The sequence below is a fragment of the Balaenoptera acutorostrata genome, chromosome 1 (genome assembly GCF_949987535.1).
Source record: "Balaenoptera acutorostrata chromosome 1, mBalAcu1.1, whole genome shotgun sequence".
Classification (NCBI taxonomy): domain Eukaryota; kingdom Metazoa; phylum Chordata; class Mammalia; order Artiodactyla; family Balaenopteridae; genus Balaenoptera; species Balaenoptera acutorostrata.
In genome coordinates this window covers 136,798,471-136,821,412 of record NC_080064.1, presented here as the reverse complement: position 1 = coordinate 136,821,412, position 22,942 = coordinate 136,798,471, and the positions used below count along the sequence as shown (strand labels likewise).

Sequence of the window (22,942 nt, the reverse complement as noted above, 5' to 3'; positions counted from 1 at the left end):
GGAAAAGTCCAGATTTATGCAGAAAAGATAAAAGGAAAGAAAGAGAAGAGGAGAAAATCTGGGGATGATACTGGTCTTTACAAAAATATTTATATTTTACTTCAAAAATAGTGTCTTTCTGAATGGCACAATCATTTAAAAAGTTAAATCATTTTAAAATTTTGTTATATAATTCAATGCACATTAATCTTTACCAAAAGATTGCCTTGTGTAAAATAAAATACATACACACACACACACTTACACATATATAACCACATTTTACTAGACCAAAATTGCAAAATAAGTTAACCCTCAATTGTCTTACATTATGAAAAGGGTCAGAATGCAGATCATTTAAATAATAAGCACATTTTTTATTTTTAGATTTTTTAAATAATTTTATGATTTTCTAGGAAACCCAATTGATATTACTGATTGTTTTTCACTTTAATGAACACTGTAACAATTCTGGTTGAGCTATTGAGAAGGTGGCTGAGGCTTAGGAAAAAGGGAAAATGAACTTGGGAATAAAATGTGGAAATGGATCAGTCATAAAATGGATGTGGTGGGCCTAGATAATGTAGTATTGAGAGGACATTCTCTGGTAAAAGGCTGTTTAGATAATCCACCTACCAAGAACTGGGGAATCCCTATAAGAAAGACCTTGCTTTTGGAATCATTGTTCTTCCCTCATGCTTTTTTCCTGCATGCAAATTCCTCACATGTCCCTTGTGACCCAAGCTGCCTAGTAAGTTGAAACTACATCAGTACAGTGTGTGGCTCTATCAGGCCACGAGACACATGCAGTGAGATCCTTGTAACTCCAAGGTCTAGGCACACAGTCAACTAGTCCAGCCTAACATATATTGGTGGACATTATTCCAGCCTCTTAGAATCCACAAACTTGTGTAATTCTCTCAGCTTGAGTGCGGGTGGGACCAGTGACTTACTTCTAACCAAATGAATATGGCAAAGGTGACAATGTCACTTCTGAGTACACAACCTAAGATTGAAAGGTACTCTTGCTGAGAGACTCTCTCTTTGTGGCTTTGAAGAAACAAATTGCCAAGTGTGAGCTGCCCCATGGAGATGGCTATGGGGTAAGGAACTAAGGACAGCATCTGTGCAACATCCAGCAGGAAACAGGCCCTCAGTCTGGCAGCCTTTTGGGACCAAATGCCTACAGAGGACCCAGTTAAGCCTGGCCTAAAATCTTGAATTTCAGAAACTGTGAGAGTATAAATGTGTATTGGTTTAAACTGCAGAAAACTAATACATACATAAACCAGGCTTTAAATTGTAGTCTTCCTTCTGGCTTACCTGTACTTCTAATCTCCAAGAGAATGGAATATTTCTTTTCTGATTTTCTCTCCTCGAGGAATAAGATTCTTTTTGTCTGGGCTAGGACTGCATAGGAGCTGGAGCAAAATTTCTCTTTTTCTAATGACCCCGAATTCCCTGGATTCTGCCCATAAAATTGCCCCACTAGATAATTCATTTCCTGAACTTTTCCAAAAGTCCAAAATATCCTTACAATTTCACCATTTATTACCTACTCCATCAAATATCACCAGATCACCTGCATTACTTGGAGCCCACATCTACATTTCTTGGTTTCATGGATTCCTCAAAATAAATATGCCATTTGCATAAACATATCTAAAATACAGGTGCTCTTTAATTATTCCAGGGCCAGTTAAAATCATCTTACCGCAATCCAAATACAATTTGAGGGAGGGGGGAAGGATTTCTTGGAGAGTAATAGACATGAGTATATTTCTTTTTAAAAATAATATATTAATTAATTAATTTTGTTGTTGTTGTTGAGGTATAGTTGTTTTACAATGTTGTGTTAGTTTCTACTGTACAGTGAAGTGGAGTTCCCTGTGCTATACAGCAGGTTCTTATTAGTTATCTATTTTACACATATTAGTGTATATATGTCAATCCCAGTCTCCCAATTCACCCCACCACCACCCCCTGCTTTACCTCCTTGGTGTCCACACGTTTGTTCTCTACCTCTGTGTCACATGAGTATGTTTCTAAAACAGCTTTTCATTCATATAATGAAAACTTTCTTTACTAAAAACAAATTACTCTGATACTACTCTTAGTTTTGTTAGTCTTAAATAAGGTGAATTTGTACACACTGAGTCTCAGTTTCCTCAACTGAAAAATAATTCCTGGCATATTGTAGGCACTTAATAAATATTTTTTGAATGATGAATAGTCTGCCTCTTTCTACACGCGCACACACACACACACACACACACACACACACACCATATAGAATAATTAGTTTTACAAATCAGTCTACATTAAATTTTTCAGAAGCCTTTCTTCTATGTGAAATAAAATATGGCAATGTACATACAATGTGTATACACACACACATATTCACTGTTTTAGACATAAATTTTTACACAACTCAACTCTCAATTTTCCACAAACATAAGAAGGATCAAAGCATGACTATATACAGTGAGTGAGAAAGAATGTGAGAACAAGAGAGAGAGAGAAGAAATAACTCAGGTTTCCACATGGATATTCATTTTAAAAGATTAATGTCCTATTCAATTTTATATTAGAATACTTGGCTTTGATAACCTATAGTTTAAGGTAAACCTCAGAACCCACTATAGTTTTATATTTATGAGTATCTATTACTTGTTTTCCATCTCAATCAGAATGTGTATTTATACTGAATAAGCTAAAGAGATATTTATACTTTATGTTTGCCTTGGACTTAAAATACATTCAAAGCACTAAAAAAAGAAAATATGCATTTCCAGTTAGGTCAGTCTACTTAAAAGTTATATTGAAAATTGGTCTTAGTATTAAAGCCAGGAACTTAATGAAAATCTTAATCTGGAACATACAAGGCAGAGAGAAGGGGTTTCTTCATGGTTATTTGACAAGATATTTTCTGCCAGTTATCAGCTTATTCCCTCTCAGTTCCAAACCTCCACCTTCATTGCCCTGCTTTGCAATACTAGAGATGGTCCATGCAAATATTGCTCTTTTGCCATTTAGCACGATGTCATGTTTTCCCAGCAGACATAACTGGAGAGACACTGCAGGAAGAAGGGGTGTTTCTTCTTGATTCCTACGTGCTTTTTCTTCTCGATTCTGCAGCTCTTGATGTCCAACACAGCCTCGGTCTAGTGGTGCTCACCCCCTAATGAGTTTCAGTGACACCCTGCATGTCCCAGCAGTTCTACCAGCACTGCAGCTGGCTTCCCAGCAAAGGTACCCCAGTGAATGACTTCCCACAAAGTTTCAGCAGCACCCCAATGGGTGGCTTCCCATCAAGTTTCATCAGTGCCCAGCAGGTGACCTCCCAGAAAGTTTCAGCAGCACCCCAATGACAGCTTTCCATAAAGTCCCAATAGCACCTCAACAGACAGCTTTTTTTTTTTTTGACATCTTTATTGGAGTATAATTGCTTTACAATGGTGTGTTAGTTTCTGCTTTATAACAAAGTGAATCAGTTATACATATACATATGTTCCCATATCTCTTCCCTCTTGCATCTCTCTCCCTCCCACCCTCCCTATCCCACCCCTCTAGGTGGTCACAAAGCACTGAGCTGATCTCCCTGTGCTATGCGGCTGCTTCCCACTAGCTATCTATTTTACATTTGGTAGTGTATATATGTCCATGTCACTCTCTCACCCTGTCACATCTTACCCCTCCCCCTCCCCATATCCTCAAGTCCATTCTCTAGTAGGTCTGTGTCTTTATTCCCGTCTTGCCACTAGGTTCTTCATGACCTTTTTTTTTTTCCTTAGATTCCATATATATGTGTTAGCATACTGTATTTGTTTTTCTCTTTCTGACTTACTTCACTCTGTATGACAGACTCTAACTACATCCACCTCACTACAAATAAGTCAATTTCGTTTCTTTTTATGGCTGAGTAATATTCCATTGTATATATGTGCCACATCTTCTTTATCCATTCATCTGATGATGGACACTTAGGTTGCTTCCATGTCCTGGCTATTGTAAATAGAGCTGCAGTGAACATTTTGGTACATGACTCTTTTTGAATTATGGTTTTCTCAGGGTATATGCCCAGTAGTGGGATTGCTGGGTCGTATGGTAGTTCTATTTTTAGTTTTTTAAGGAACCTCCATACTGTCCTCCATAGTGGCTGTATCAATTTACATTCCCACCAACAGTGCAAGAGGGTTCCCTTTTCTCCACACCCTCTCCAGCATTTATTGTTTCTAGAATTTTTGATGATGGCCATTCTGACCATGATGTGTGAGATGATATCTCATTGTAGTTTTGATTTGCATTTCTCTAATGATTAATGATGTTGAGCATTCTTTCATGTGTCTGTTGGCAATCTGTATATCTTCTTTGGAGAAATGTCTATTTAGGTCTTCTGCCCATTTTTGGATTGGGTTGTTTGTTTTTAAATTTATTTATTTTTAATTAATTAATTTATTTTTTATTTTATTTATTTATTTATTTATGGCTGTGTTGGGTCTTCGTTTCTGTGCGAGGGCTTTCTCTAGTTGCGGCAAGTGGGGGCCACTCTTCATCGTGGTGCACGGGCCTCTCACTATCGCGGCCTCTTGTTGCGGAGCACAGGCTCCAGACGCGCAGGCTAAGTAATTGTGGCCTAGTTGCTCTGCGGCATGTGGGATCTTCCCAGACCAGGGCTCGAACCCGTGTCCCCTGCATTGGCAGGCAGATTCTCAACCACTGCGCCACCAGGGAAGCCCTGTTTGTTTTTTTGTTATTGAGCTGCATGAGCTGCTTGTAAATCTTGGAGATTAATCCTTTGAACAGACAGCTTCTTAATGAGTTTTGATCCGCACCCCAGTGGGTGGTTTCTTGATTGCTAGCCTCAGCCTATGAAACCTCAGCAAAATTCTCTGTCGCCTAGCGTGCCACTGGTCCACCCTCTCCAATGAGATCAAAATCACAGCCTTGGAGGGGGTCGGGTGCTCTTCCTTGGATACTCTTCCTTCATCCCTAAAAGTAATGATTGTTCCCTTTATCTACCATTCTTCTATGTTAGGGTTCTCTTTACCCTTTAGTAGTTAATCCTCTGTTACTAGTTAATAGTTATTTATATTAATCTTCCCCTATTCTAATTACTGTGTCCTGATTGACTGACTGAAACAATGGAAGTGGAAATGGTGGTAGGAGATAGAGTCACAAAGACAGAATTTGGGAATCTGTTTGGTTGTGCCTTTGGGCTTGAGTACAATGCTGAGCTACTTGTCAATGGGAAATGGGATGCTAATAATCAATGACACGCAGTGGGATCACAATTACCAATTACCAAGCTATCATCTTTGGCTATTGTTGTGAAGAGCCAACTGGGAACCCAAACTCCTGCTGTACTTGACCACAGGTGTCCTGCACACCACTGCTGAGCCCACCACAGCAGCCAGAGAGAAGAAAGTACATCAAAACCAGGAAGAGAAGACCCTTTCTCCTACAGTGTGTTTCCAGAACCCTCTGTTGACAAAAGTTAACACTGTGCCAGTCAGCAAAGGATTAAATATCAATAAAATCCTGCTCTAGTACTACGAGTTAGGGAGATAAGGGTGGATTTAGAGGTGAGAAGCAATAAGTTGATTGATAACTGTCACAACTTGTAAAAGGAGGATGGTAAAAATGATAAAGATGGGAAATGGTGTGGAAACTGCCTGGGCTGTCCTCCCACCTGGTGTTTGAATGTGCTACAAACTCCACATGGATCATTCTCAGGTAATCTCACAAGAATACTCTGAGGCGATTTCTCCCTGTTTCCCACTTAAATACCAACAATACAGAAAAATATGAAAACTCTTATCAATACCAAAAACCAAGGTGGATAGCTGGATTCTGAGGATTTTTCTCCTGATTTCAAAATGTATTGGAGTTGAATTGAGAAATATCACAAGAAGCCAAAACATGGATTTCTTGTTTTGTTTTCTGAAAAAAGCAAAACAAATAAAGAATAGAGCCATACTAAAAGAAAAGAGGGAAACAGGTCACTCTTTCTTCATTCCCTGGCCCCTGTAAAGACCAGAAAGCTGGGCACTACTTTTCAGGGGTCACAGTTCTGTTCTCTATCCATCAGTCCTCATCAGTACCCTTTCTTTACTCATTTCAAGATTTCCGGTCAGGAAGTATAAGGGTCTTGGTGGGGTGAGGTAGAAGTAAGTGGGGAGAAGGGAGAACCATTGGCAAAGGCCATTGAATCCTGGGAGACAACTGTCCCAAAGGTAAAAATGCTACAGAGTCCTAAAGAATACTACAGGCTTGAGGACCGTGAGATAAAATTTCAGAATAAAAGCTTGGAGTAGTTTTACACAGTGAAATCCTACTGTCTTTGTAAACAGTGCAGTAAAGCAATGTGCCCTGGCCTCACTGGCAGTGAAGATAGAGAAAGGCTAAAAATAAAACAAAGGCAAACATTTATCAAACAAATACAAACAAAAGGAAAGCAGGGATGGAAATTTTAATTCCAGACAAAGCATAATACAAAGCCTTAACCTTTTAAAGGGGCAAAAGGGTTGGCAAGAGCTTTGATCCTAATAAAGATAAAACAGTCACAAGCATTTATACACCTAATTATGTAATATGAAATTATAAAAAGCCAGAACTATTAAAAACTGAAAGAAGCACAATTGTTTGGAAGGTTATACTGTATTCTCAACCTTTTATAGAGCAGGTAGATAGAAAAATCAATAAAAGGAAAGTACAAATGCTGAAAAGAAATGAGTAATCAGAAGTTTCAACCATTGCTATCAGCCTATGTCCTGAAAAAGGCGATAATATTCTTCATCTTCAGAAGATTCAACACTGGGGTATCTGATGGATATACCAGCAGGTAGGGTCAGAGAAGTTGCAACTAATGTTTACATTGTATTCATGTGACTGAAAAAACAGAATCCTGTTGTAGGAGAAACACATTCCCATCAGCAATTCTTGCCTATTAGTAAATTATTCTAGACTTGACCTTGTGAATTTCCAAAGTAGATAACATGAGCCCTGATTATCTGCAAGCTAATCCACTCATTTAGGAAAATTAACCTATTAGTGCCAGGATTGTATCTCGGACACATTCAAAATCCCACTGTATTAATCAAAAAGATGGTTCCCACTTCCCAAAACCATCAACACAATCCTGGAAAGGTTGGGGATCTGCCTGACACTCCAACTCATGGGATACTGTGGAAGGTTATGCAGGACCTTTCCCTAAGGTGGCTAGAGCAGGAAATAGCCAGAGAGTAAGAATGAATTCAGCTCTTACTGGGCACTGGTGACCAAAACCAAGAACACTAAGGTTGGTTTTCAAGACTAAGGCGTTCATTATCAGTAGACTAAGCCCAAAGGGTCATAAACTGGGTAGCCATCATAGCAGAATGGGAAACAAGATGAAGAGAAAGATCAAAGCCAAATGGTCCAAGGTAAGGATCATGAATGTCACTGGAGAGCCAGACTTAGGTTTACTGGCCTTCAGCTGAGACTCTGTGGGTCAGTCAGGCTGGTTTAAGGATAAAGTGTTGTAGGAGGACAGGCCATTGGTCATTAATGGTTAAATACAAAATGGATAACACATCTTCTACTGCTAGGCATCTGTCAGCTCTCCCTTGCCCATTTTAGTATTAATGGAATTCAGTTCATAAGGGGTAAGAAGGAGGTAGCCAGGAATCCCTCTCACTATGCCCAGAATTTGAGGGTTTCATATTATGGTCTATCTACATTTACAACTGTGATTGATACAAAGATGCTAAAAGACTTCTACTCTTTGAGAATACATAGGGATTTAGATTTTAAATCTGTCCACAAAGAAAATATGTGGGACCTATTAGGTTCCCTGTGTATCAAAATTTACTATATTGCACTGATTTTCTGGCCGAGAAGGAAAAGCCAATTTGCATGGCTCCTGTCAGTCACATGTGGTTTGGAAATTCTCGTGCATTCCAGATACACTCTGTGCAAACTGGAGAATCATATCTTATTTCTACTGGTTTGCATGTATGCATATAAAACTTGTTTTTCCCACAGTGCCAAATGAAAATAAGTGAAGAACTAGCAGCAGTGATCATAATTAATCAACTTCTTTGTCAAAACTTCACAGCTGTTGTTGTGAGGGGAATTCTTGTCCCTTGGGGTCTACAGAGGTTGTGACTTCTGTTTTGCTTTGCTTGTTCAGTTCTGTCCCATGGAAGATTTAGAGATAAAGTCTGTAACTGTCATTCAGTGCACAGTTTCTGACACCTCTTATGTGCCAGGGCCTTTAGTAAGTACTGAGACATACTGAGTGGAATTCGTACTGCAGGGAGCTCAGAGTGGGAAAGAACAACAAGTAAATAAATAGGTATATTTATGTGATAGCTGCTTTTGTAAAGCATGGGTTGTGTACAATGTCCTAAGGAAACAGGGAGGGAGTTTGCCAAAACTTCATGGACGGAGGTGAATCATGATGGTCAAGTGTGAGTTGAAGTGAAGAAGTACTGGACAGCATTCAAGAAAGTAGGAACATTGTGTGCAAAGACATGGAGCTCATCAAGAACACATGTTTCAGGGACCTGAAAGAAATTCTGTATGGCTTGAGGCCAGAGGTAGAACCAATAGAGAAAATAATTGGAAAACACATGAGACAGAGGCAATAATTCTAGTAAAAAAATGCTATTTTAATGGTCTACATTCTTACACTAATATTTGAAGACTTTTGCTCACTAAGGAGACTTAAAAGTTGCAGATGAACTAGCTAGTGTTGCAATGTCCATTACCTAGACCCTATCCCTTCCTAGCACTTACAACAATGTCTGACACATAGTTAGTGCTTGATTAACATAAACTACTATTACTGCATGTGATAAATGGCACCTAATGACTTGTGCCTTGATGCACATCCCTCTTCTTGAGTATGGGCTGGACTAACTGACTCATTTCTACTGAATAGAATATACCAGAAGTAATGGGTTGTCAATTCCAACATTATGTTATACAAAGACTGGCTTCCTTTTTGGGTAGACTCTCATGTATTCACCCTCTCTGGTTCTCTTTATTTTTTTTATTAGCCGCCATGTCATAAGGACACTCAGGCACCTTATGGAGATGCCCACATGGCAAGGAACTGAGCCATGCCTATGTGAGTGTGCCCACTGCCAGCACTTATGTGAGTGAGTTTGGATGCACATCTCCTGAGGCTTGCCAACAGCCACATGAGTGAACTTGGAAGTGAATTCTCCAGCTCCACTCGAGCCTTGAGGTTATTGCACGCTTAGCCCACAGCTGATGGCAACCTCATAAGAGACTCTAAGCCAGAGGCACCTAGCTGAGTTGCACCCAGATTCCTCACCGACGGAAACCGTGATAAGCCACTAAATTTTGGTATAATTTGCTACACAGCAAAAGATAACTAATATACTATATTAGTACTGTCTACACTTATTCCCTAATCAAGGTTGGGTTTCTGGGATACCTAGGTTGGGCAAGGTGGTATCAGAGTCCCTCCTTGGTGATGGAGTGCTGCCTGCAACTCCAGCTTTTGTGACTAGGATCCCAATTGCCTGACACTTCACTCCTTGAGGGAACAAACCCTGTTACCTACAGTGCCACTCAACTGATTAGACCATTCATAGAATGAGTCCAGCCCAAGTGCAGCACAGATTACTGTGTTTGGCTTGCTCCTTGCCCCATCAGGGCCAACCTTGGGCATACCAACACTATGAAGAACAGTTCCTTACTAGCAGGAGCTGAGAGTCCAGGAAATGCTATCTAGATGACAATTACAGATGTCCACAGAAGGGCACATATAGCTAATGTAGTCCTGATTTCCATATGTAAATCTAATTGATTATATGACATGCCTTAGAAACTAATTGTTAAACTTGCTATATACACTGTCCAGGTGGGAACAAGTGAAAAAATATACATCGCTTAGGGAACATTGAGTTTTTGGCAGAGAATTTTTGGCAGTTTACATAACAATGTTGATGTGAAGGCAGTGGTTTTATATGTAAAAAAGATTTTAAGACCTTAAAGATGATAAATATTTACATAAACATTATTCTCAGCTAAGGAAAGAAGAGCAAAATATAAAACGCAAGTGTGTCTTCTATGAATGGTTCTTTGCTTGCTTCTTAAGTCTTTTTAGAAGTTCTTAGACCCATTTATAGTTAGTGAACAAGCATCCGCTATATATACAATAGTATGTATGAAAATGATAGCAACACATCACAACAAAAAGAAAGAAAAAAGGAAGAAAGAGGACTTTGTACCTCTGTCCCTGATGATTTTTCCCCTTGTGCTCTGGGATGCAGTTGTTGGAAGCTGAAGGACTTATGACGGAGGATGTCCTTAGAGCCACTGCTGAGATGCCCACCAGTGGGGATGAGAAATTCAGCAGCACTGAGGTGGTATGGTGGAAGAGGACGTTCGAGTGATGGGTTACATTGATAACCAGTGGGTTATGCTGGCATGACAGTTCATAGCTTCCTGAAGAGAAACAAGGAGATGAATAATATTGTAAGCCATTCATGTAGTATCAAGTTTCCATATCTAGTATTCATTTTATCTTCTCAATAGCTGTATGATGTAAGCAAGGTCTCAAACAATATCAGAGACAGACATCAAGCTGATTCCTGGGTCTACTGGATTGTCCTCTAGTGGTCCTAAAGGGATAACTGTCAGACTCACCAAGAGAGTGGTTGTTTCCACTGATATCAGTCAGGTAAAGGGTCACTGTTGGCCGCTGATGTTCCCCAGGCACCAGACCATCAGATGTCAAGAAAATGAAAATTGCCGTGGCCACTCCTGGTCTACTGAAACAAACCTAGGCAAAAGCACATACATGTACGAGCCATTATTTCCAGTGGGCTATCAAGGCACGTGTCACACTATTTTTATACTTCTCAAATAGCTCACCACTCATAAAGTAAGAGCTCCCTTCTCCTTTACAATGGGAAAAAACATGGAGTAGGCACAGAAAGATAGCCACAGTCACATCAAAAGTCAAAATTAGCTGGAAAGAACATAACTTTCAGCTACTAAGCTTCCCATCTTTTTATGAGACTTTTTATGTCAACCAATTGCTTGTCACTTGAATCTTTCTTTAAATTTCTCAAAAAGGTCACTCAAATAGACCATCACTGGAGACAGTAAACCACAGCATAGGTAGACAATACCTCCCTATCTCCAAAGTGAGAGACAAGGACAAGAGTATCACCTTGCTAACACTTTGTCCTGAACTGGCATAGCTAATTATCCTTCCCTACCTCCTTGTCTCTCCCTTAAAATTTTTATCAGAACCTCTCACTTAGCTTTTGAACTATGCCATGGGAGAGAATCTATTGCAGATTCTGTTACTTCTGAGATTAGAAGCTGCCAAACTGTTTATTCTTGTTCTTCTCGTGCCTCAAGCACATATACCCTATCCATGGCTGAAGAATAAGCCAACAATGAAAATTCACAGGAAAATTCAGTTATCCATAAGAAATATACCTAGATGGCTAGACTAATTAACAAAGAAACAGTCTTTCACAGTAAACTATGGACGTTTTGTCCCTGGAAATCCTTTAATATAAAAGAAAACACCTCAGAGATTGGGGAATGACCTGGAGAACTTATTTTTCATATTGAAATTATTTGATGTAGTAATTCTACTTTTATTGTTGTCCTATAGCTCAACATTACTCTTAATTCCTATTGAGAATTATCTCCAGTCTTCCCTGGTGTTGGATGGTTGTTGCATTATTAGAATCTGGTGCTGGACCGTACAACCTTCTGTGTGTATTTCTCTAGCTTTTTATCAGGTTCTGAAGGGGATAAAGCTCCAGAAAAACTGTCCTCAGTGTCAGAGCAGGGTACAACATCTAATGGCAGAGGCCTTTTCTTAAAATGGGGAGCAGGAGAGTAAAACATGTTTTCCATTTTAATAATAATTCTTCCTTGTCCGCAGACTGATTTTTCCTGAGCCTTGGTGGTGTGTTTATAGAGTGTCCATTTGCACTGCTGGCTCAGTTAGGGTGATTTTATGATTTTCAGTGGTCAGTGTAGCACAACTCTCCCTTCTTCCTCTCCTCCTCTGAGGGAAAGACCAGCCACACTCTTTTTTTACAGTGCCTTTTTTCCCCCTTTTCATCTCCCCTCTTTGAAGTAATAAATATTTCTTTATAACTTAAGAAACTTCCAGACCCATAGGTTATGGCTGGCAATACGGGGTCCTTTGTTCCTGGCTGGATGAGGGCTAGACATGAAACACACCATAAGGTAACCAGGAGCCTAATGCAAAGCCCTCAACCCCAGCCCCAAATGACATCAAAGTCCCCTGGGAACTCCCACAACCTCTTCCTTTTTATACACCACAAAAGAGACCTGAGTACTGGAAGAAAGCTCTGGATTGTTTCCTGAGCCAGGAGCAAACAGAGTACAAACAAGTACCTGATGGCTTCACCTCAGTAGGCCTCAGACTCGAAGAATGGAATGGCTTCAATGAGCAACATGAGAGCTCAGTTTTCCCACTGTCTGTTGGGTCCCAAAATAGTCACCACCCACCTGAAACTAATTTGTAGGCCTTATGGTTTGTACTTCTCCATCTTGAGGGCCCATGCCCAAAACCTCCATCTCGTTTTGCACCTCCTTGCTCTAAGGGTCTTTGAATCCCAAATCACTTTGAACATTAAAGCCTGCTCCTGGTGGCAGTGTCTCTGTGCCTTGATTTGTGGGAAGCGGCTATGCCAGGATTTCCAGTCCGTGGCTTAAGTAGGAAAACCACAGGTGAGACATCGGCAGAGAAATGTTGGGATACACAAAGCAACGAGAGACAAGGGTTTGATCATGGTACTGGATGCCAAGTCTTGGGCATTTCCTCTCACAGTGACACAGAGAGGTAGCCAAACTTCATTCTCATCTGAATACCTGATATGATTCACAGTAGCAACTAGACACAAAGAAGTATAACTCTCTCATACAACTATTGGAACCTCAAAAGCAGAGACAAGTTTGAGCCTGCACATATGTGCATAATGAATCTGAGCCACGGTAAAGGGAATCAAGTGAGTTCACCATTCTGGAGGGAGTGTTGGCCAGACAGAACCCTGGGTTTAGTCCATCTTTACTAGCTGGGTAGATCTGAACTATCCATCTCTCCTCTCTGAGCATAGGATTCCTCTTCCACATTTGAGAAACAGATATACTACCTATCTCAGGTGGCTACTATGAGGATGAAATGAAATCACGTAAAAGCACATAGGACAGTGCCTACCATCTAGTAAGGACTCAATAATTCTTATTTCCAAAAAGAAATTATTTTTTATCCTGTTTATACTTCAGGAAGACAACGATAAAGAAGAAAGTTTTAAAATTAAACATACAACCATATATTTTGGTATATAGAGAATTACGCTTTTCTGAAATTTATGGGCTAAAAAATTTCATATATGCTTTTTTAAAATGGCACTTGTACATGTGAATCAATACTCCAGGTTCTGCTTCCATAGAAATTGGTAATACTTGAAGCTCTTGGTATAGAAAGTATCTCTACTTTATAAATGGGATATATGAAAAATATACTTTGTATATATAACTATTTTAATAGAGTTTTAAAAATTCAGTTCAATATACATTTATTAAAAACCTATTTTTATGTACATATAGACAAAGAAATTTCTAGAATTGGCTGTATAATTAGAATACTAAAAGTATATGGTTTATGTGAACAAAGAAGATATTTTTAAAAGCTGCTCTTGGACTTCCCAGGTGGTGCAGTGGTTAAGAATCCACATGCCAGGCCCTGCCCCCAGGAAGACAAAATCTGGCCTCATCCACTGGAACACAGGCACCAGGCCCCTCCACCAGGAAGCCTACATAACCCACTGAACCAACCTTACCCACTGGGGGCAAACAAAAAAAAACAATGGGAAATATGAACCTGCAGCCTGCAAAAAGGAGACCCCAAATGCAGTAAGTTAACCAAAATGAGGAGACAGAGAAATACACAGCAAATGAAGGAGCAAGGTAAAAACCCACCATACCAAACAAATGAAGAGGAAATAGGCTGTCTACCTATTCTGAAAAAGAATTCTGAAAAAGAATTCAGAGTAATGATAGTAAAGTTGATCCAATCTTGGAAATAGAATGGAGAAAATACAAGAAATGCTTAACAAGGACCTAGAAGAACTAAAGAGCAAACAAACAATGAGAAACAACACAATAAATGAAATTAAAAATTCTCTACAAGGAATCAATAGCAGAAAAACTGAGGCAGAAGAACAGACACGTGACCTGGAAGATAAAATAGTGGAAATAACTACTACAGAGCAAATAAAGAAAAAAGAATGAAAAGAATTGAGGACAGTCTCAGAGACCTCTGGGACAACATTAAACGCACCAACATTCAAACTATAGGGGTCCCAGAAGAAGAAGAGAAAAAGAAAGGGACTGAGAAAATATTTGAAGAGATTATAGCTGAAAACTTTCCTAATATGGGAAAGGAAATAGGCAATCAAGAACAGGAAGCACAGAGAGTCCCATAGAGGATAAATCCAAGGAGAAACATGTCAAGACACATATTAATCAAATGATCAAAAAATAAATACAAAGGAAAAATAATAAAAGCAGCAAGGGAAAAGCAACAAATGGCATACAAGGGAATTCCCATAAGGTTAGCAGATGATTTCTCAGCAGAAACTCTGCAAGCCAGAAGGGAATGGCAGGACATATTTAAAGTGATGAAAGGGAAAAACCTACAACCAAGATGACTCTACTCAGCAAGGATCTCATTCAGATTCGAAGGAGAAATAAAAAACCTTACTGACAAGCAAAGGCTAAGAGAACTCAGCACTACCAAACCAGCTTTACAACAAATGCTAAAGGAACTTCTCTAGGCAGGAAACACAAGACAGGGAAAAGACCTACAATAACAAACCCCAAACAATTAGAAAGTGGTCATAGGAAGATATATATCAATAATTACCTTAAATGTAAATGGATTAAATGCTACAACCAAAAGAAAAAGGCTGGCTAAATGGATACAAAAAAAGACCTGTATAAATGCTGTCTACAAGAGACCCACTTCAGACCTAGAGAAACATACAGACTGAAAGTGAGGGCATGGAAAAAGATATTCCATGCAAATGGAAATCAAGTGAAAGCTGGAGTAGCAATTCTCATATCAGACAAAATAGATTTTAAAATAAAAACTATTACAAGAGACAAAGAAGGACACTACATAATGATCAAGGAATCAATCCAAGAAGAAGATATAACAATTGTAAATATTTATGTACCCAACATAGGAGCACCTCAATACATAAGGCAAATGCTAACAGCCAGAAAAGGGGAAATAGAAAGTAACACAATAATAGTAGGGGACTTTAACAACCCACTTTCACCAATGGACAGATCATCCAAAATGAAAATAAATAAGGAAACACAGCTTTAAATGATACATTAAACAAGATGGACTTAATTGATATTTATAGGACATTCCATCCAAAAACAACAGAATACATGTTTTTTAAAGTGCTCATGGAAACATTCTCTAGGAAAGATCATATCTTGGGTCACAAATCAAGCCTTGGCAAATTTAAGAAAATTCAAATCGTATCAAGTGTCTTTTCTGACCACAACGCTATGAGAATTGATATCAATTACAGGAAAAAAATCTGAAAAAAAATACAAACACGTGGAGGCTAAGCAATACACTACTAAATAAGAAAGAGATCACTGAAGAAATCAAAGAGGAAATCAAAAAATACCTAGAAACAAATGACAACGAAAACACGACGATCCAAAACCTATGGGATGCAGCAAAAGCAGTTCTAAGAAGGAAGTTTATAGCAATAAAATCTTACCTGAAGAAACAAGAAACATCTCAAATAAACAACCTAACCTTACACCTAAAGCAATTAGAGAAAGAAAAACAAACCCCAAAGTTAGCAGAAGGAAAGAAATCATAAAGATCAGATCAGAAATAAATGAAAAAGAAATGAAAAAAACGATAGAAAAGATCAATAAAACTAAAAGCTGCTTCTTTGAGAAGATAAACAATATTGATAAGCCATTAGCCAGACTAATCAAGAAAAAAAGAGAGAAGACTCAAATCAATAGAATTAGAAATGAAAAAGGAGAAGTAACAACTGACACTGCAGAAATACAAAGGATCATGAGAGATTACTACAGGCAACTATATGACAATAAAATGGACAACCTGGAAGAAATGGGCAAATTCTTAGAAAATCACAACCTTCTGAGACTAAACCAGGAAGAAAAAGAAAATATAAACAGATCAATCACAAGCACTGAAATTGAAACTGTGATTAAAAATCTTCCAACAAACAAAAGCCTAGGACAAGATGGATTCACAGATGAATTCTATCAAATATTTAGAGAAGAGAGAACTACTATCCTTCTCAAACTCTTTCAAAATATAGAAGAGGGAGGAACACTCCCACACTCATTCTACGAGACCACCAGCACCCTGATACCAAAACCAAAGATGTCACAAAAAAAGAAAACTACAGGCCAATATCACTGATGAACATAGATGCAAAAATCCTCAACAAAATACTAGCAAACAGAATTCAACAGCACATTAAAAGGATCATACAACAGGGCTTCCCTGGTGGCGCAGCGGTTGAGAATCTGCCTGCCAATGCAGGGGACACAGGTTCGAGCCCTGGTCTGGGAAGATCCCACATGCCGCGGAGCTACTAGGCCCATGAGCCACAACTACTGAGCCTGCGCATCTGGAGCCTGTGCTCCGCGACAGTGAGAGGCCTGCGCACTGCGATGAAGAGTGGCCCCCGCTTGCCGCAACTAGAGAAAGCCCTCGCACAGAAACGAAGACCCAACACAGCCAATAAATAAATAAATAAATAAAATAAATTAAAACAAAAAGGATCATATAACATGATCAAGTGGGGCTTATACCAGGAATGCAAGGATTCTTCAATATACACAAATCAATCAATGTGATAAACTATATTAACAAATTGAAGGAGAAAAACCATATGATCATCTCAATAGATGCAGAAAATCTTTTGACAAAATTCAACACCCATTTATGATAAAAAGCCTCCAGAAAGTAGGCATAGAGGGAACTTACCTCAACATAATAAAGGCCATATATGACAAACCCACAGCCAACATCGTTCTCAATGGTGAAAAACTGAAACCATTTCCACTCACATCAGGAACAAGGCAAGGTTGCCCACTCTCACCGCTATTATTCAACATAGTTTTGGAAGTTCTAGCAACAGCAATCAGAGAAGAAAAACAAATAAAATGAATCCAAATCAGAAAAGAAGAAGTAAAACTGTCACTGTTTGCAGATTACATGATACTCTACATAGAGAATCCTAAAGATGCTACCAGAAAACTACTAGAGCTAATCAATGAATTTGGTAAAGTAGCAGGATACAAAATTAATGCACAGAAATCTCTTGCATTCCTATACACTAATGATGAAAAATCTGAAAGAGAAATTAAGGAAACACTCCCATTTACCATTGCAACAAAAAGAATAAAATACCTAGGAATAAACCTGCCTAGGAAGACAAAAGACCTGTATGCAGAAAACTATAAGACACTGATGAAAGAAATTAAAGATGATACAAACAGACAGAGAGATATACCATGTTCTTGGACTGAAAGAATCAATATTGTGAAAATGACTATACTACCCAAAGCAATCTACAGATTCAATGCAATCCCTATCAAACTACCACTGGCATTTTTCACAGAACTAGAACAAAAATTTCACAATCTGTATGGAAACACAAAAGACCCGAATAGCCAAGGCAATCTTGAGAAAGAAAAACAGAGCTGGAGGAATCAGGCTCTCTGACTTCAGACTATACTACAAAGCTACAGTAATCAAGACAGTATGGTACTGGCACAAAGACAGAAATATAGATCAGTGGAACAGAATAGAAAGCCCAGAGAAACCCAAGAACATATGGTCACCTTATCTTGATAAAGGAGGCAAGAATATACAATGGAGGAAAGACAGCCACTTCAATAAGTGGTGTTGGGAAAACTGGACAGCTACATGTAAAAGAATGAAATTAGAACACTCCCTAAAACTATACACAAAAATAAACTCAAAATGCATTAAAGACCTAAATGTAAGGCCAGACACTATAAAACTCTTAGAGGAACACACTATGACATAAATCACAGCAAGATCCTTTTTGGCTACCTCCTAGAAAAATGGAAATAAAAACACAAATAAACAAATGGGACCTAATGAAACTTAAGAGCTTTTGCACAGCAAAGGAAACCATAAACAAGACGAAAAGACAACCTCAGAATGGGAGAAAATATTTGCAAATGAAGCAACTGACAAAGAATTAATCTCCAAAATATACAAGCAGCTCATGTAGCTCAGTATCAAAAAAACAAACAACCCAATCCAGAAATGGGCAGAAGACCTAAATAGACATTTCTCCACAGAAGATACAGATTGCCAACAAACACATGAAAAGATGCTCAACATTACTAATCATTAGAGAAATGCAGATCAAAACTACAATGAGGTATCACCTCACACTGGTCAGAATGGCCATCATCAAAAAATCTACAAACAATAAATGCTGGAGAGGGTGTGGAGAAAAGGGAACCCTCTTGCACTATTGGTGGGAATGTAAATTAATACAGCCACTATGCAGAACAGTATAGAGGTTCCTTAAAAAACTAAAAGTAGAACTACCATCTGACCCAGCAATCCCACTACTGGGCATATACCCTGTGAAAACCATAATTCAAAAAGAATCATGTACCACAGTATTCATTGCAGCTCTATTTACAATAGCCAGGACATAGAAGCAACCTAAGTGTCCATCGACAGATGAATGGATAAAGAAGATGTGGCACATATATACAATGGAATATTACTCAGCCATAAAGGAAAATGAAAGTGAGTTATTTGTAGTGAGGTGGATTGACCTAGAGACTGTCATACAGAATGAAGTAAGTCAGAAAGAGAAAAACAAATACTGTATGCTAACACATATATATGGAATCTAAAAAAAAAAAAGGTTCTAAAGAAGCTAGGGGCAGGACAGGAATAAAGACGCAGACGTAGAGAATGGACTTGAGGACATGGGGAGGGGGAAGGGTATGCTGGGACGAAGTGAGTGAGTGGCATGGACTTATATATACACTACCAAATGTAAAATAGATAGCTAGTGGGAAGCAGCCACATAGCACAGGGAGATCAGCTCGGTGCCTTGTGTCCACCTAGAGGGGTGGGATAGGGAGGGTGGGAGGGAGATGCAAGGAGGAGGAGTTATAGGCATATATGTACACGTATAGCTGATTCACTTTGGTATACAGCAGAAACTAACACACCGTTGCAAAACAATTATTCTCCAATTAGGATGTTAAAAAAAACAGAAAAGAATCCGCCTGCCAATGCAGGGGACACGGGTTTAGTGCCTGGTCGGGGAAGATCCAACATGCTGTGGAGCAACTAAGCCTGTGCGCCACAACTAGTTAGCTTGCGCTCTAGAGCCTGTGAGCCACAACTACTGAAGCCTGCGTGCCTAGAGCCCGTGCTCTGGAACAAGAGACGCCACCACCACAATGAGAAGCCTGCACACTGCAACCAAGAGTAGCCCCTGCTCGCCACAACTAGAGAAAGCCCATGTGCAGCAACGAAGACCCAACACAGCCAAAAAAATTTTAGTATAAAGAAAATAATAAGATGGTCTTTCCACAGCCAAGCAGAGCTATTTTAATATATATAACGGTCTAGTCTATTTTTATTTTTTATGAAATAAATAATGGATTTTATGTTCCTAAATGTGAAAATAGGTAGTGGCCAGAGCAGAAAATTTGTCAACAGAAATCTCTGCTTATTCTACCCCATGTCACCTTTGCCACTACAAGTATGACACTCCTCTAATCACCACATCAAATGTACAATATGAAGAGCAGCCCCTTTCAGGACAAAGCCACACCAGATGCACCTCCTCGGGGACTACTCAGATCTGAAATGAGGACCAGGCATGGCCGAAGAGAAAAGTCCAAGATGCTAAGAGGTCAAGGGACTTGTAAGCTTTATTTGTAAGGTTTTATTATTTGTTTTAACAAGGAGATTGCATTTTATGTATTACAGGGCAATATAAAATTAATTTGAATGTGACTTTTATGAAGAAGACAAAGTATAGTTAGATATCAGAAAGGAGGCAAGATCTTTTAGAAAAGCAATTGATTCTCAGGACTGAGGAACAGTCTAAAAATAGAATGTTTGCCAGTGAAACTAGCTCAGTGAATCTCCAGCAAAATACTTTGAAACAGAGAAAATATGGATTAGATAGATAGATAGATAATAGATAGATGATAGGTAGATAGGTAGGTAGGTAGGTAGGTAGGTAGATAGATAGATAGATAGATAGATAGATAGATAGTAGGCAGATAGGTTGAGACTTACTGATAGAGTGGAAAAGCAGTCCTGCACACTCAATTGCTTTCCATCCAAAGCCTTCACATTAACTGCTGGATCTAACTTCTGGCCACCTGTGAGGGGTAAGACTGAAAGAATGTTTTCCTGGTGCAGAACTGTTTGGGCTTAAGAAATCCCTCTTCAATCTGCCTGCTGGGTACAAACACACTTAATAGACTCCCAGACCAAGCATTTTGACGTCCAGGTCATCCTTTGCGGAGGCCCCTGGACAGCAGAACCTAAAACTGTACCACAAACTTGAAAAGAATCTTCTCTGAGGTTTTAAAATGCTTTTGGTTATTACTGAGATGTTATTTTTTGTGTGTGCTTTTCCATTTTCATTCATCTATGGCACTTCCTGATTCCAGAGAGAAAGGGAAGGCCCCTGAACAGGAGAAAGTGAGCACATATTATTTTCATTTTGCATAGCACTTTACAGTTTGCCAAACATGATCACATGCCTTGCTGGAGCCTCCAATAAGCTCATTGGGTTTTTGTTCCTATTTGAGACCTTTTTATTATAATATCCCCAGGATACAAAGGTTATATTATAAAAGTGAAACGTAGGATTCTGAGAGCTTAAGTGACTTCCTCTAGCTGAATGCTAGACAGTTAGGAATTTGGGTTTTCTGTATTCTTCTGACTGCCCAGGGATTCCTAATTTGGGTTAGCAGAAAATCACAAATTTGCTAGAAAATTTGTTGACATGTGTGCCCTCTCTCCCCACAAAAAAATGAAGTTGCATAAGTACTTAGGTATAAAAACATTATACTATTTCAGGGAGCTAAGAGAACCCTTTGAAAGCCATTCATAGTTCGATTAGGGTCAACAGAAATTAGATTAAGAATGCTTACACAATTGGTTGACCCACATGCATTTTTGTAGGTGAAAAACTATCAAATATTGGCAATTTTATATGGTTCACCCTAATAATATTGCTGTCTATGTAGACTTAAGAAATTTGACAGGGGAGAGATTAACTCTCAAAGTTTCAAGGTATGTTACCTGAAGTCCAAATCTAACAGATGAAGGGAAGGTGTGAGGCAACTAGCCTCTTGTCTCTGAGCTTGAGGCCTCTTGGTGGCCTCTGTACTTGAGGATGTGAGTCAAAATGTGGAGGGGGTTTTGAACCTGGTTTGACTTCCTTCCCATCTCCAAGCTCCTGTCTCTCTTGATATTGATTTCTAGTGTTATTGATTTCTAGTGTTATTCCTTCATAGTACAAGTAAGGTTATAAACACCATGAGCTTATGTAGTTCTTTTTTCAGAAGAGTGAGGTCAACTTGTCATTTTATGAAATGAAGAAGAAACCTCCCTTATGACCCCCACCATCCAGGAGGAGGCATTTGACAATGTACGATTTGGCAAGTCAGTGGAAGGGCTCAGATCAAAATCAGCTTATTGGCTCAATTCAATTCTAAGAGCATCTCCTCAGTTGTGATTTCAGACACCAGGGCTAAGTCTGCAGAGACTTTGTGTTAGAAGAATTTGAGAGACTCAGAGGGGGATCAGAAGGGCAAAACCAAATCTGTAGTGAATACTGTGGTGTACCACTGAAATCCCCTTCCTCATGACTGAGCACTCAGCTCACATCAAGTCTCTTTCCAGAAACTGCCCTCAGAGAAAGAAAGCCTCCACAAGGTTATGTCACTTCCCTGGAGTAGGGGGAGAGAAGAAACCCATGTCCAATGGCCTTTTGACAGGATTGAGTGGTACACAAGGTGGGACAACTCTGAAGGGCCATCCTAGCTCCCTGTAGGATGCTGACACTTTTGTGCGGCTGTTTCATAGTTCTACTCCTCTCTCTGCCAACTCCGAGTTCTTTCATTCCCCCATAGGTGTTGATTCCAAGGAAAGTTCTTGATAAACTTTTCTGCAAATCTTTATCTCAGAGTCTGAATCCTGGGGAAACTCCACTTAAGACAAAGTCTGAGAATGAGAAAAGGTATTATGAAATACAGATGATGAAGGTTCTCTTGGGAACGAGAATGCATAAGTGAGGGGATGAGGGATTCAATGGAGAGCCAAGAAATCTTCCCTTCTGGTTGAAAAAAAATTGCTATTCCAATTATTTATGAAACTTAGAGTCTGCTAAGTTGTCATATCTAGGGCCTGCAAAAGCTTTCATGTAAAATCAAAGTTCGATTAGTAGCAATCAGATAGGAAAATGGAAAATGAGTCTTTTACCTCTGGGGATAAACTGTTTAGCCACAGGGAGATGCAGTTCCTCTTTCAGTGCACTAGGCTAGTTTTTGATGGAAATGAAAATCATATATGCATAGTCATCTTTGCTTTTTTAGGATTCCCAGAGACTGCAGGAATCCATGTAGGTTAATTTTCCAAAGAGAAAATTTTATTTTGGAAAGCAAGAACTTTTCAGAAATTTAAATCATGTGTATAGAAATAATCACAATATATATTAGAAATTTTTCTTCCCTCTTAAAAAGAGGATTCTGTACTTCAGTGAATTTTCACTTGATAACTGGAGGCATCATTTTGAACATCAATTATTTTACTGAATGATGAGATAACAATCCTCTAAAGTAG

The 22,942-nt window shown here is 39.0% G+C and overlaps 1 protein-coding gene across 1 annotated transcript in view; it reads right to left on the bottom strand.

The window, feature by feature from the left end:
* Positions 1-22,942, bottom strand: part of PAPPA2 (pappalysin 2) — a 320,327-nt gene that overhangs the window by 91,488 nt on the left and 205,897 nt on the right. Inside the window, exons 12-13 of the mRNA XM_007165366.2 lie at positions 10,645-10,780; positions 10,227-10,443 (exon numbers count right to left, since the gene is read on the bottom strand). Of these exons, the coding sequence (XP_007165428.1) occupies positions 10,227-10,443; positions 10,645-10,780 (353 nt within the window). The remainder of the gene's footprint in view (positions 1-10,226; positions 10,444-10,644; positions 10,781-22,942) is intronic.